This window comes from Mugil cephalus, chromosome 9, assembly GCF_022458985.1.
Source record: "Mugil cephalus isolate CIBA_MC_2020 chromosome 9, CIBA_Mcephalus_1.1, whole genome shotgun sequence".
Taxonomy (NCBI): Eukaryota; Metazoa; Chordata; class Actinopteri; order Mugiliformes; family Mugilidae; genus Mugil; species Mugil cephalus.
In genome coordinates, this window is record NC_061778.1 from 20,710,886 (window position 1) to 20,724,666 (window position 13,781).

Below are 13,781 nucleotides of genomic sequence, written 5' to 3' on the forward strand. Positions count from 1 at the left end.
TTTAACATTGAGTAAAGAGCAGTCCAAGACAAGGATATTCCATCAACATCGTCTTTTATTGTCCTTCACAACACCTGTGACTTGCACAGCAAAACACAGTTTCCATCTTCACTCCAAACAATCGTTTACATAAAAAAATTAGAGCTCTTTATTACATTCTTAAAAACACTGTAGAAATCCTTTAATACAGCCGGCATATATCTGTTGAGCAGGCACACACTGTGTACAGTATATATTATACTTTAATTTTTTAAAAAAAAAAGAACATTTGCAAATCCCACACTTGAAAATACCTGTTCAAGTTTATGTCAGTGATTCCTTGATAACCCACGGAAAGTAGCCACAGATTTAAAAAATGAAATGCATAAAATAACCCCTTAGAAAATACATCTATTATAAAATACATCCATACCCACCTGAAAGCTCACATTTAGGCCACTTTTGCATGGAAGACCAAACACAACCACACGTCATCACACAGGGCATACACACGCACGCACACACTCTCACGCACACACACAGACGTACAGTAGTTTCATAGTTTCCTGGAGTTCACATGACTATTTTTTTTTCCTGGAAAGTGCATTCTATCAATTTGTATTGTCAGTTCTTCTTTGGGTGCACATCTTATGCACATACATGTGCCAGGACGCAGTTCAACACCTTCACATGTGCAGTTTTTTGGGGGCATTAAACCCAGTTAGGTCCCTGTTAGGTGCAGATCAAGTCTGACACTTAATCTAGAGCAAGCAACTGTGAATTCTGACTTTCACAGCAGACAAAACATTCTAATTTTGGAAAATGCCCTGTTTTTTTTGTTTCCTTGTGCACACATTTGTAAAGAGACACAACAACACACATTGTCACAGCGCAAACACATACAAGGTCACTTATCTGGAGAATGCAGAGAAGGTTCAACAATTCACTCGTCATTCAAGTTCATCTGCAGTCCACTCTGACTCCCCACCTCCACTGATGGAGGTTGAGTGGGATCAGAAGTGGGCTGGGAGGCTGGGTGTGCGACTGCGGAGATGAGGGGGAAAGCCTGAGATGTCCCATGAGCAAATACGGCGAGAGGGTTTTTAAGCCAATGTCGGGCTCAGTGCTATGTCGCCGGCCGATCAGAGATGAGCGGCACCTTGACTTCAAGATCAAGCACCGTCTGCAACCCAATCCCCGAGTCCTGCTCCTCTTCTTCACTGCCCACCTCCGCTTCTAACAATGCCTCCTGCATTGCTCTCCCACGGCGGCCCCTCTTGGCTCTGTGATCACCTCGCCTACTGGGCAGGCACAAAAGGTCGCTGAGGTTTCGGTGAGCCAGCATGACCTCCAGTGTGTAGTAGAGGGACCAGAAGAGAGCGAAGCAGCCCACCAACAGCAGGAGCTGGAGAGGAATCAGAGAAACATAGGAGGTCAATTACAGATGAAGTGTGAGCGAGTGGCCGACTCTGGGGAAATGCAAACAACTGCAGTTCATAAAATGGCCACTTGGGGCCTGGCTCCAAAAACGAGTCAATCCTCATAGACCTCCATGTTAAAATGACCAGATAAAATATCTGTTAAGCCAATATCCTCATTCATTCATTCATTCATTCATTCAACTGTGCAGATTTGGTGGATATTTAATACAACTCAAGTGTATAAATCATATTAAGGCTTATATTTCTGCATTATTAAGGGAGTGGCCACCGTGAGTGACAGATGGATGACCTCACAAATCTCCCATCTGGCGAACCTCCACTCATGCTGCACCTGATTGTCTAATTTTGAATTAGCCAGGACTTAGGTGAAGCAAGGAACTACCAAGCTGGTGACAACTGGTGCCACCCGCACCGAGCCTGAAAACTGCTCTTTCATGGGCGACATCATGGATGGAAGACATGTCCATCTTCATCTACAGCCAAGGGGTGCGAGAATCAAGAATGTATGGAAAGATGTGAACAAATTTTATTGTTCCATCCTGTCTTAAGTTTTGTTAACCCAGGGTGTCTCAGAGTGTAGTTTTTTTTTTTTTTTGTTTTTAGTTTTTTAAGTTTTGGGCCAATTTTAACTAAATGGAATGAACTTTCTGCTGAGGTGAATCACAGCCGGGTTGATTGAAAAAGCACCCATTAGTGTCTAATTGAGCAATTATTAGTTAGCAAGAAGCTGAAATTCTGTCGCATGGCAACGCAAACTATCTTAATATCATACAAGGAGCCACAGACGGCCAATCAGAGGTATGAGTTCGAGTGTGCGAGGCCGTGTTTACCTTGAGGTTGTTAGAGCTGAAGGGGCTGATGATGTCTGGTGGAATATCCAGGCCTGGGTGGCATGGCAGTGAGTAGTTGCTGTCCAGGTACTTGCCACTCATAGCCTCCTCCACCAGCCTGTCAATCAATGCACAGCCAATCAGCTTACAGAACATCCCTCAGTCAAAGCACTCATCCAATCGTTATCACTGCATCCACTTGGAGGTTTGAAACGATTACAAGAATGAGCCTGAGCATCGAGTCTTTACCTCTGTCTTTCCTTGACCTCGCTGAATGTCATAGATGAACCGTAGAGGGTCAACTTCCACTCCTTCAGCACCCCCGCAGCGGCACACTGATCATATGTTGACTGTTCTACAGAAAACGAGTGGCGTGAGGAGCACAAATCATGAGGAAGCAACAAAAACACAGACAAGAGTAGTGTATGTTTGTCCTTATTGGAATTCCCATCACTGTGCTGACACTTCACAGCACCTGACATGTAAGTAAGTGTGTGTGTGTGTGTGTGTGTGTGTGTGTGTGTCAGTATCTTACTGTGATCAGATATCCTGAGTGTGTACTGGCCTTTGGCTCTCTCGCCCCAGCAGCGTACAGTGGAGAAAGTCCAATCCTGGTATCCCGCAGGGTCACTGTGTGCACAGTACCACATACACAAACTTCACTCAACTGCACTTCAAATTAAAATATTCAAAATATACCACAAGCCCGGCTACGTTTAACTGTAAAATGTGTGTGTATACTTGTCGGTGGCGCGGCGAGCCCCGATGACTGATGTCATGCCGCTGGGACACTCCAACACTATCTCCACGTTGCCACGGCATGGGTGCGTTATTGTCACGGTAACGGCCACGTGCTCCAGCGTCTCCATCCCAGACTGTTTCAGGTCGGCGGCAGAGACTGAGGGAGAAGAGGGAAACGAGAATGTGTGAATATGGGTGATTGACAAAATTATCTTAAGACTACAGGATTAAGTGTTTCATCATGAAATCAAAGATACAGCAAAGTTTGAGGCGGATGAGTAAGGACAACATGGCGTAGGTATTAAGACTGTTGCAGAAAGAAGACTTATTATATGGCCCTTGATTTGAGTTACAACTATATTACAGATGTTGTATGGTGATATTAGTTGAGCGGTGACTGATTTTATTACACACAGTGTGACAAGCGACGTACAACAGAGAAAATCGAACATGGCCATCAACTTCCTTCCTCACTTCCTCTAAAGTAAAGTTTTATCGGCGAGTCTTCCTGACCACCGCACGCCCTCCCAGTGCGAGCGTCTGGTAATTTCTGGGCATTTCCTGGGCTATGACTGCTAATGAGCCGTGGTGCTCTCTGACCATGTAGGGCTGCACACCGTCCGCGGGGCAGGGAGAGATGCAAAGGAACCAGGGGAGGAGGACTGTAAACAGAGGTGAAGAAGGGGAGGCCGTGAGTTAGGGGTCCAGACCGCGCTCCAGGACTCATCTCCCCATAACCAAAACTTGGAAAGGAGAATTTTTACTTCGAAGAGGGAGACATATTTTGGAAGAAAAACTGTTTTGGTTGTCCCTGAAGTGGAACAAAGTGTCTTCTGTATCTCAGTCATCTCAGGTTTTACATGAAAGAGGAGTTACATCTGCAAACCACGCCAACTTGATTCACCGGAACGCTGTGATTGTGTTCACATTTCACATGATGTCAAATTGTTAAGACTCGTGTCCACAGCTTGTCGGAGCTGACAGGCAGGTGTTTACCCCACAAGCCCATTTTGCCGCTACTCAGTGACAGCTGTCTACAGTTTGGTGAAAGGCAAAGCATGCTGGGGCTGCAGCGGTCTTACAGCCGCAGCAAACCTTTTAACAAGTGGCTGACATATTTCCATCACACAGCCCGAGGTAAATGCTCCATGCGGCCAAATGGAGCAGACGAAATAATAATCTCCAGGAATGGAGGGACATTCTGTACATTAAAATGTTCTCAATTTACGCCGGGTGCATTGAGGGACACGGAAAGGGGACGAGTACATCTGCAAAACACTTTGTTCCAGATTCACAAATAAAACTGAAGGAAGACGACCTCAAATCGTACAAATATTTCGGTGGTGGTGCCACTCATCATCATCATCATTTTACACTGTGGTTCTGCTTTCATTTATTTGCTTGTTGTGTCTATTGTGTACACATCTGTCCAATATGTGTATATCAAATAGTCGTCGTATGTTGGGTTTATGGTACATACCTCAGTTACCAAATGTATGCTCTGAACACTGATGAGCTTTTAAGTACAAAGGACCCAGAGTCGAACTCCTTGTACACATAAACATACTCGTCCAAAAAAACATTCCATCCAGTTCTATTCGATAAATTTTGCGTGAGATTTTAAACTGTGAGCAAGCTTTGCTAAAAATAAACTACAATCAGTCTACTCAGCTCTATACAGTTTTTCCTTTTGTTTGCTTGAAACTGTTGTCTGTACTGTACACGCACAGACAAATGTCAAACGCGGCATCTTCCCATAAAATAACTTTACTCGCTCACTCTGAACAGGACTGACCGAACCTGGGGGAAGTGACTAGGTCATTACTAGGTCAACGCCAGGAGCACATCAGTGAACATGATGTTCACATGGGAGGCAGAAAAATGGAAATGAGGCGGTGCATTAACCAGAGAGGCGGCCAAAACACATAGAAACTAACACAACAAACACTGAGCAGCGTGACAGGCATCCGAACAATGTCGGTGACAAATAGCCTGTCAGGGATTTCACCAAGACTGAATGAAGACAAAATGTGGACTACAACAGTCTTATGTAATTTATCTCTTTTCGAGAGGAAGGCCAGACACACTCTGCAACTGGCAGCGGCTTCGTCCTTGAGAAACTCCTGCTGCACGAATCTCCTCGCACACGCACACACGGACACATACGGACGCGGACGCACACACACTTGTCTCTGGCTGAGCTTGCGATCGCAACGAGGCCATAAAAGAGGGAAGACACGGACGGAGGGAGGAGAGGAAAAGAGACGAAGGAAAAAGGAAATGTTTCTGCTGGAATGAGGTCACTGTGAGCATATGAGAAAAAGCGTGTGTGCGAGACAGATTACAAACGCAGACGGCAGAATATGAGGGACTCGGAGAGGTGAGAAGTGAAAAGTGAAGAAGGAACAAAAACTAGGAGGAGAGTTGTAAAAGGCAGGAATGGATGAAGGGCGGGGGGGGGTGAAGAAAAACAGGAGAAGGAAAAATCTCTACCAAGGAACTCACTGACAGAAGAACATTGCCTAATATGGACAGGCAGACAGAGCGAGGACTACGCAGGGAGGGAGGGAGGGAGGGAGTGAGGGAGGAGGGAGACAGCTACATTAGTTCTGTGTTTAAACTCGACAAGCAACTGTCCAACAGAGAGCCGAGAGTGGGAGAGGATACAAGCAGACAGAGTTACCATTCCAGGTACGGATCAGCACGTCGGGATAAGTCTGGATGGGCGCTTCCTCCTTTATCACTGGGCTCTGATAGGACACGAGGAACGAAACCGATTCCCACACCTGAGACAGACACACAGCACACACGCGCTCCAGCTCAATTGCGATGGAAATGTGCTTCCGAGAGAGAATGATTTCTTTTTTTACGAAAATGATAAGTGGTTTAATTATTAGAGAAAATAACGGCCTCTCGTTACGTATTTACTGCATGTGTGTACCTTGGCCGCATTGACGAGTCTCCAGGCATTGAGGAGACCGAAGCCGTGCTGGTGGCTGTGATGGAAACCTGCTCCGTTCTTCCTCCAGTCTGCACGGTTGTCACACTGTTGAAACCAAAACCATGACACAGTTTGATGAACAAATAAAGGAAGAGATAACTGTCAGATTTAGAGGTGCCGTTAGAGACAGGTTCTCTATATATAGATATATAATATCAAAGATGAGTGGTATCTCTGCATGTCTCTTATTTTGTTGTTACAATGTTCAAAGTATTACTCCCCTATCGATGACTGTCATTTGGAGGCAAATACAAAACCATTAAGTGAACTTGTTGTGCAGTTCTCTGCTGAAATACATTGCAGAGTGATGTCATTAGTGCTGAAACTATGTGTTTCTAACAAAACTTGGAAACAGTCGTTTAACAAGCCAAAGCGGTGGATATTCAAAGTTTCCAGTTTCATTTGTTTTTATAAATATCACCAACATATTTATACATGATGAAAATAACTGTCGGTTTGAACCACTGGGAGAAATGGCCGATGAAGATAAATAACAGCCTGGCAACACCACGCAAATCAAAAACAGCTTGGAGCCTCTTAGGTCATTTCCAGTTAGCAGCGAGAGTAGATTACAACGTTCCTGTGGACATAATTGGATAAGACCGACAACCAATCAGAACTGCAAAATGTGTTATGTCTTTGTTGTGACCAAAAATGCTTCGACACGACTCCTGCTTCATGTAGATGAATGATTGGCACCTGCCTGGCACGAACGAGCCTGGGTGGAAAGTAGGTTGAATGGGAAGGGCGTCTAAATGTATCCTGTCTGAGCTCTCTCTGCCAACTGGTTACATGCATTCAGTCTCTATGCTAGAGAATGACCGATATGGAATTTTAGGGCCGATATCTAAACCGATACCATTTTTTTTTTTACATCAGGATCAGAGCCAATATATTTGGAGCCAATGCGGCTTTTTACATGGTAAAAATGACACAACGGTAACAAAGCTCTCTTTAACCAAAACAATAAACATTTTTTGAACTCAAAGAATTTTTGTGTCAGAATGTATGGGCTGTACGGGTCCTCAGCGTTTCCAGCCGTACAGGGCTGCCTGTGGATGCGCCTGTCTGTCAATCTTGCCAGGAGAAAAAAAAAATACATATATGTATCGCCGAACACATCCGTGTATCGCCCGATACTGACAACAGTAAAAAAACGGAAATATCAGCCCGATACATCTCTACTCTATACACTAAAGACTGATGCTGCGAAGACTTTGGACGAGGCTTACTTTGGTGGCGGTGAAGGCGATGATGTGCTGGACGTCCCTCCAGGTGAGGCAGGGCCGGACCTGCAGCATGAGGGCCACCATTCCTGCCGCCAGTGGGGCCGCGGCGGACGTGCCGGTGTGGCCCTCAGTGCAGCCCGTCGCCTCCCGCATGGACCAGTCTGACGTCACCTGCAAAACCAGGCAGATGGACCGAGTGTTGGAAATACAGCTTGGAGAATTATGCAGAGGACAAACAGTGCTATGGTTGTAACAGCTTTGGAAGGAGCCCAAACATAAACTGTAATCAATAGACTCATACTGTAGGCATACATTTATATGTGAGCACAAGCACAACCCCTAGAAGGGTATATCCAAAACAAATGATAAGCCAAGAGCCCGGAGGATTGTTGCATACACTGGCACTCTACTCAGACGCCAGCGTCATGGAGTCACGTCGACATATTTAACGTGGGAAGCCACAGTTCACCCCTATTTTATACACTTAATGGACTATGAAGCCCTGAAAAGCTTTAAGAAGATAAGAAAGTAAAGTGTCTTATGCCAATAAAAATGGCGATCAAACAGAAAAGGCCACTATAATCCTGTTTTTACAGGCATGTCTCTCATCACCGTGCATACATGAGATGTAGTCGACAGTAAAATACAGACACAGGCCAAGGCAAACTGCAAACATGTCACGTGTCCTAATGTGTGGCCGGCTGGTACACACATTAGCGGCAGTCCGCCAGCCCTCTGTGTTTACATGTAAAGCGCATGTGAGTCGTTTCCAACAGCTGTTTCAAACATCTAGAAGCTTCCCAGATACTATACAGCGTTGGGCTTGCGCTAGGTTTCCATGGAAGTCTGGTGAGGGTCATTCACAGCAGCTGTCTGCAGCAGAGGTGATCATTAGAGACTGTATTCAATTCAGACACCGCATCTCTCTCATTACGTCGCAGCACCCTGTAACTAAAAGCCCAAGTCATGTTTTAGTTAGCCACAGCTTTTAATTTAAGACGTATCAGACGTCTTCAAGGCCCATGCGCCTCAGAATGTCCTCAAAGCAAGTTTCAAGTTTGCTAAATTTCTGATTTCTCGTGCCTTTTCCCATAACATGCGTTTGTTTAGACGTCTGTTCTGAATGGTTTCTAAGCAAAAATATGCTAACAGACGTTGTGTGGTAGGAACTGGCCCTGACACAAGGTGGTGGATCTGTGGTGGATCTCCAGAGACAAGCTCTATTCTGGCTAAGCTCTTCTCCCCCAGGAGATGACACACCACCCCTGGTACAAACTATGTTACCATGGTGATGCCCGCAAAACATAGGCAAATATAGGCCTTACAAATGTCATCATCGGTTATGATCTGGAGCTGCTGTATTACAATCTTTCAAACTGCTGTCATGACAATTTAAGTTTTAGACTTGTTCCATAGAGTGGCGTGTGATATATTACTTTACATGCAGTGTTGTGAGATCTGGTATCTGGAGGTTGCAAGACAGGATCTAACTGAATGTGTCACTGCTGCACCTTTGTACAACAGAACTGACCTTAATTGACAAAGGCTTCAACAAACAAAAGAGCTTAACACTTGAATATTTGCTCACATGAATTGTATGCGTAACTGCGGGTTTTATCTGCTAGTGCACCATCACCAGGTGCAGTGGTTTAGCTTTTGAATTCTTGCTATATTCACATTTCAACAATGACAGATCGCTGTGGTCTTCCTGCTTGCTTTCAATGCACAAACCGCATAAGAGTCTGCTTGGAGCCGCACCAAGACCTTCAGCCAATTTCTGGCCAATCGTTTAATCTGAACACTGCATGAGCTACGGCATCCGGCATACGGCTGGTTCGAAATCAACCAAGTTAAGTGTGACTGGACCAGCTGTAATTCTTTTTCCAGCTTGTAGCTCACAGACTTCCTGTTTTCTTGCACCATTGTTCCTGAATTTACCGGTCTGGTCACCCATTGAACCAGACCCGTGTGTCTGCGTCTGTGTGCGTGGGCGTGAGTGTTTGTTTCCTTAACACCTACAATGCTCCTCAGCTTTGTGCCCCCGCTGCTGAATGTGACAGCCAGCATGGACGCACACTCCTCAGCGTAGAATGGCATCCGGCCGTTCTCATCGACAGCGCCTGCATCAACACAATGAGTATTTATGTGTACACTCAAAACACAAGTGGACCTGTGAGACACGCACAACGAACACACCGGAGAGTCTCCGCGCCTTACCGATTGTGATGGTATAGATGGAGTTCGCGTAGCCGTCGTAGTTGCAGTTGTCATTGTATTGACCTCCGTTGCCGCTGGCAACCACAAAGACGCTCCCGAAGCCTCGTCTGCCTGCGATCACCCCGTGTTGCAGGGCTGCCTGTGGAGGGAAAAATAAATCATGGAAAAACACAATCTCATCTGCACCGTTCCGCTGCATGTAACTGGTCGGTTGCCGTCTACCGCCCTCTGCAGGACAAAAAGAGAGCCGTAAAGACGCCGCCTTTTTCACCTTGCCCAGGGGATGAGGTCCATCCACAGTGCGTCCATCATCATCTGGACCCCAACTAGAAGACAAAGCATTCGAAATCAGAACCCCAAGAACTACTAGATTAATATGCTGAGAGAAACGACGCGGGTTTGTTACCTGCAGCTGTAGATGTCATTGACCTGGTAGTGCTTGTTGAAGGCTATGGCCTCCAGGCTGTCTGTCAGAGGGCCGTCCAGGACTCTGATGCCTGTGTAGGAGGCAAAAAGTGAGAGACATTTCATGGCACCCGTTTCCCTTAGGGCATACCGCAAATAATGTTCCAAGTTTTGAACAACGATTGCAAATTGAAATCTCTTGTATGTACCTGCCACCTTGCTGCCATAGGCCACCCCCACTGCACAGAAGCTGTTGTTTGGAACTGCTGCAATCTCGCCGGCACATCGAGTCCCGTGGTGATTGTCGCCGTGGACGTCTGGGTGAGGCATGGGGTCTGGGTCGTTAGAGTTTAGGTCATAACTGCCCTCTGGACTCTGGAAGAAAAAGCAGTCAAATGAGTATGTGGTTTACATTCATTAAACTTAGTGTTGGAAAAAAACTGGTTTAGCTGGAAATGTTTTGATTCAGTTCACACCCGACACAGTAGTGATGCCACAAGACATTTAGTTTTAAAAAACTGTTGCAAGAATTTCTCAGCACATTCACTGTGCTCATGAGAGAACTGAAAAACTAAAAGTACACTCTGCCTTTTCTGCAACTGCTTTCTCTGGTCGGTCTGTTGTATGTTTCTAGCAACTGCAAGCTGTGTATTTGGATTCTTAAATTCCTCTGCTCTAAAACATGTACAGCTCTGCTTCCAGTGAGGGAAGCCTCAGTACTTTTGGATGCTTTAAGTCTGCATGGATGCACGCACCTTCCCTTCAGAGCCCACATGCAGATTTGACTTCATCACGGCCTGTGCCATTATTTTACTTTTTGATTATAATTAAAATTAAATCATCCCAGTAAAACAACAACATAGGCAACAGTTGAACAGTAATAAATGACTGACCACAAAACAGAACTGCTGTAATAGATTTGACTCACATAGTTGGACTCAATGTCCTGGTGGGTGTGTTCCACTCCATCGTCTACGACCACCACTGTGACTCCCTGGCCAGTGATGTTGTGTTCCCACACACCTGTCACGTTTATATCCATGCCCTTATTGACGTCATTGTGCTGCGAGCAAAAGAACAGTCTGTTAGTAAACCCCCTTTTGAGGCTTGATAAAATATACGCCGGCAATTACATAATTACATAATGCATCCTGATTATCCGGCAGGGAAAATGTAACAATTAGCATGTTTTGTGAGTTAGCGAGATAGCTAAGACAACACAGATAACATGGATCTATACTCACCAAGTGCCACTGCTTAGGGTAGTTGGGGTCGTTGAAGGCCACCGACCTCTTTGAGCGACTGAGCAATCTCTCCTGGGAGAACCACAAGACGTGCGGGTGGGCTGCTAGAACGTCAGTAGGGTGGAGCCCTCGTTTCCACAGACCTTTGACGGGCCCATCACCAGGCTTCACAGAACACAGCAAGTAGTGGCCTTCCAGCTGTCCAATCTGACCCTGGTTCTGCAGCCCGGCCTGCTCCGCTACCTGCGACAGACACAACACTGATGATGATGATGCCTACAACTTATACTGAGACGACACTTCTGTAAGTGGCCAAATTATACCTTTTTATACTCTAATCTAACCTAAACTAAAAAAAAGAACTACTACTAAAAAGAAATACTGAACAATATCGCTGATGGTATTAACCAGCTGAGGAAAAGTGGTACCCTTTTTAGGGTATTGTTTTAGGAAATGATAGAACAAATGAGTGGAGAAAAAGAGATATCGGAGAAAGTGTTGTTGTTGTATGTTACCCTGTTGGCTATGGCATCTAGGTGCGAGGAGATCTCTTCATTTTCTTCTTCATTATGTGGGCCAGTGTAGAGCCGCACAGCCCAGGACTGACCCGGGCCGCAGGAGGGTGACGACCAAGGCGAAGGTTGAGAGGGAGGCTTAAATGGATTCGAAGGAGAGGCGGAGGGCAGGAGAGAGAGAAGCAAGAGGCCAAAGGATGAGAGAAAAAGGAGGAGGAGGAATGTGGGAAAATAGGACGCCATGGCGAGGAAGGGGGTGAGACACGGGGGAAACCGGGCAGACCCTCTTCATCTGAGTAGCAACCTGGACGTGAGACAAAGCCGGAGAGGGAGACGTGAAGGTCTTGTTGGTGAGGACGGTCTGAGAACGAGTAGCTGGTTGGTTATCATCCGCGTGCTGCATTCAGAGGCAACTTATCACATTCGCAACATCGCACTAAATGGGTGCCAGATAAGAACTGTGGCCACGGCACATTTCATTCACCCAGTGGTTTCATCAACGTTCCTGTACGCAGAGCTGCACTGCTATCTAGGTAGACAGGTCGGCTATTTTTACACAGATAAATGCTTTTGGTTCCAAAAGAAATAAAATGTTAAAGTCCAGCCATAGCTTGGTGCTGATCTGAAAATGAAAACAAACCGTGACTGGATTAGCCTGTTAAGGGGTTACTAGAGCACAAACCCTTACTGTTTTCATTTCAGAAGTAGCACAGTGCACACAGTGAATTGTGTTGTACATTATAAACACCAAGGCAAATTCCTTGTATGTATAAGTATACGTTGCCATGAAGTCTTTTCTGATTCTGATACGTAGCCGTCACATAATTTGGGACAAGGGAAAAGGAATCTTAGTTAATGGGGTTCAATTAAATACGAACATGATCACAGGGAAAACCAACAAACAGAACAAGACTCTTTCACGGAAATTATTTCCCTTAAAGTCACACAAGGAAAAAACACCAACAAATTCAACATATCTCTGACACACAAGTTGTGGACAGAAAACGATCATTAGCGACAGCGACACTTCAAAAAGGATTTCCACACGTCAAATTCCACCGGAGCAACACACAGAACAAGTGCCAGCCACATTGTAAAAGCACATACCATCTACGATCATATCAGACACACGTGACATAAGGTGGAAATGTTGCCACGGCCATTCTGATGAAGCTACACCAACACGTAACACGGGTCATATTAATTTATTGGTGCTCTCTTATCAGCTCGCACGTCGCTATCGTTAGCTCCTAGTTTAGCACGTTTCCCGTTGTTGCTGTTGTTGTTGTTGTTGTTGTTGTTTAGGCCTGAACTCAGCAAACCGTGGGTTGTCTTTTCAATGAACAGCGTCTGTGAAATGACTTGTACATTCACAACAAAATTAGTTAACTATTTAACACTGAAAACAACACGGAACAACCCACAACCTGAAGTGGGACTCGAGTTGTTGTCATAGCAAGTTAGCTTGTGTCCAACTACGATCGTTTCCCTTTTATATACATATGTATATATTTTTTAACAAATAAGGTGCGGATAAGCAGCCATGACAAATTACGACAACTAAACGCTTATATCTTACTTTTGCGCTGAACTGGTTTTCCCCTCCGTTTCTTGAGAAATTCACGTTAATAACGCTGCGCTAAGCTTGTCATCTTATTTCCGTAACCCAACCCGGACGTGTAGCGTGATGCGTCATATCATCAGACGCAGACGTCGTGCGCGTCCCCGGCTGGTCCAGGCTGATGACAAGTACAGGTGCAGTCATAACATGTTGCCTTGTGTTGGTTTCCCAAATAATATCATATATTTCTCTGCACCCAGCCGGCACGGAGTGCTAGCTCAGCCGTTAAACCATATAACAACAAGTAAATTAGGAGACTGTTTAAAAGAAAGTTTAAAAATCAACTGAAATTTCTTAAGAAAAATAAATGCTACATTGGCACATTGCTGTCTGCTGTTTAGTCCTGGGTATATATTCAATATACACACAGGGCATGTGCGCTGTTTAGATCAATTTGATCTACGTCCCACCTCGTCTTTTGCAATACACCTGAAAAAAGTCCTTTTTGCCTGCTACCTTCTGCAAATGCAAAAGTTATCTCATAAATCTACGTTTTTATGAAATGTTAACAGAGTCATTAGAATGGATTGTGCTTATTGCGCTGAATTAATTCAATT

General features: G+C 45.1%; 1 protein-coding gene across 2 annotated transcripts; it reads right to left on the reverse strand.

Moving 5' to 3' along the window:
• Positions 1 to 37: 37 nt before the first annotated feature.
• pcsk7 (proprotein convertase subtilisin/kexin type 7) lies at positions 38 to 13,304 on the reverse strand. 2 transcript variants are annotated; one of them, XM_047594237.1, is made up of 17 exons: positions 13,183 to 13,304; positions 11,604 to 11,907; positions 11,089 to 11,331; positions 10,773 to 10,907; positions 10,054 to 10,219; positions 9,846 to 9,936; positions 9,711 to 9,765; positions 9,440 to 9,578; positions 9,242 to 9,342; positions 7,226 to 7,393; positions 5,934 to 6,038; positions 5,676 to 5,778; positions 2,993 to 3,149; positions 2,787 to 2,881; positions 2,501 to 2,606; positions 2,252 to 2,369; positions 38 to 1,384 (listed from the first exon to the last, which is right to left on the reverse strand). In XM_047594237.1, the coding sequence occupies exons 2-17, from the start codon at positions 11,844 to 11,846 to the stop codon at positions 1,106 to 1,108; spliced, it is 2,304 nt and encodes a 767-aa protein (XP_047450193.1). In that variant the 5' UTR covers positions 11,847 to 11,907; positions 13,183 to 13,304; the 3' UTR covers positions 38 to 1,105. The 2 variants fall into 2 exon arrangements, with proteins under 2 accessions (XP_047450193.1, XP_047450194.1); XM_047594238.1 differs by lacking the exon at positions 2,252 to 2,369.
• Positions 13,305 to 13,781: the final 477 nt, after the last annotated feature.

What these genes read in the sequence shown, in the direction of transcription:
- pcsk7 (XM_047594237.1), bottom strand. Translation starts at nt 11,846, where the DNA reads ATGGCGTCCTATTTTCCCACATTCCTCCTCCTCCTTTTTCTCTCATCC. An exon ending in GCTCGCCGCGCCACCGACAA is followed by an intron (nt 2,882 to 2,992) that starts GTATACACACAC and finishes CTGTGCACACAG; the next exon opens with TGACCCTGCGGGATACCAGG. An exon ending in TCAGCTCTAACAACCTCAAG is followed by an intron (nt 1,385 to 2,251) that starts GTAAACACGGCC and finishes ATTCCTCTCCAG; the next exon opens with CTCCTGCTGTTGGTGGGCTG.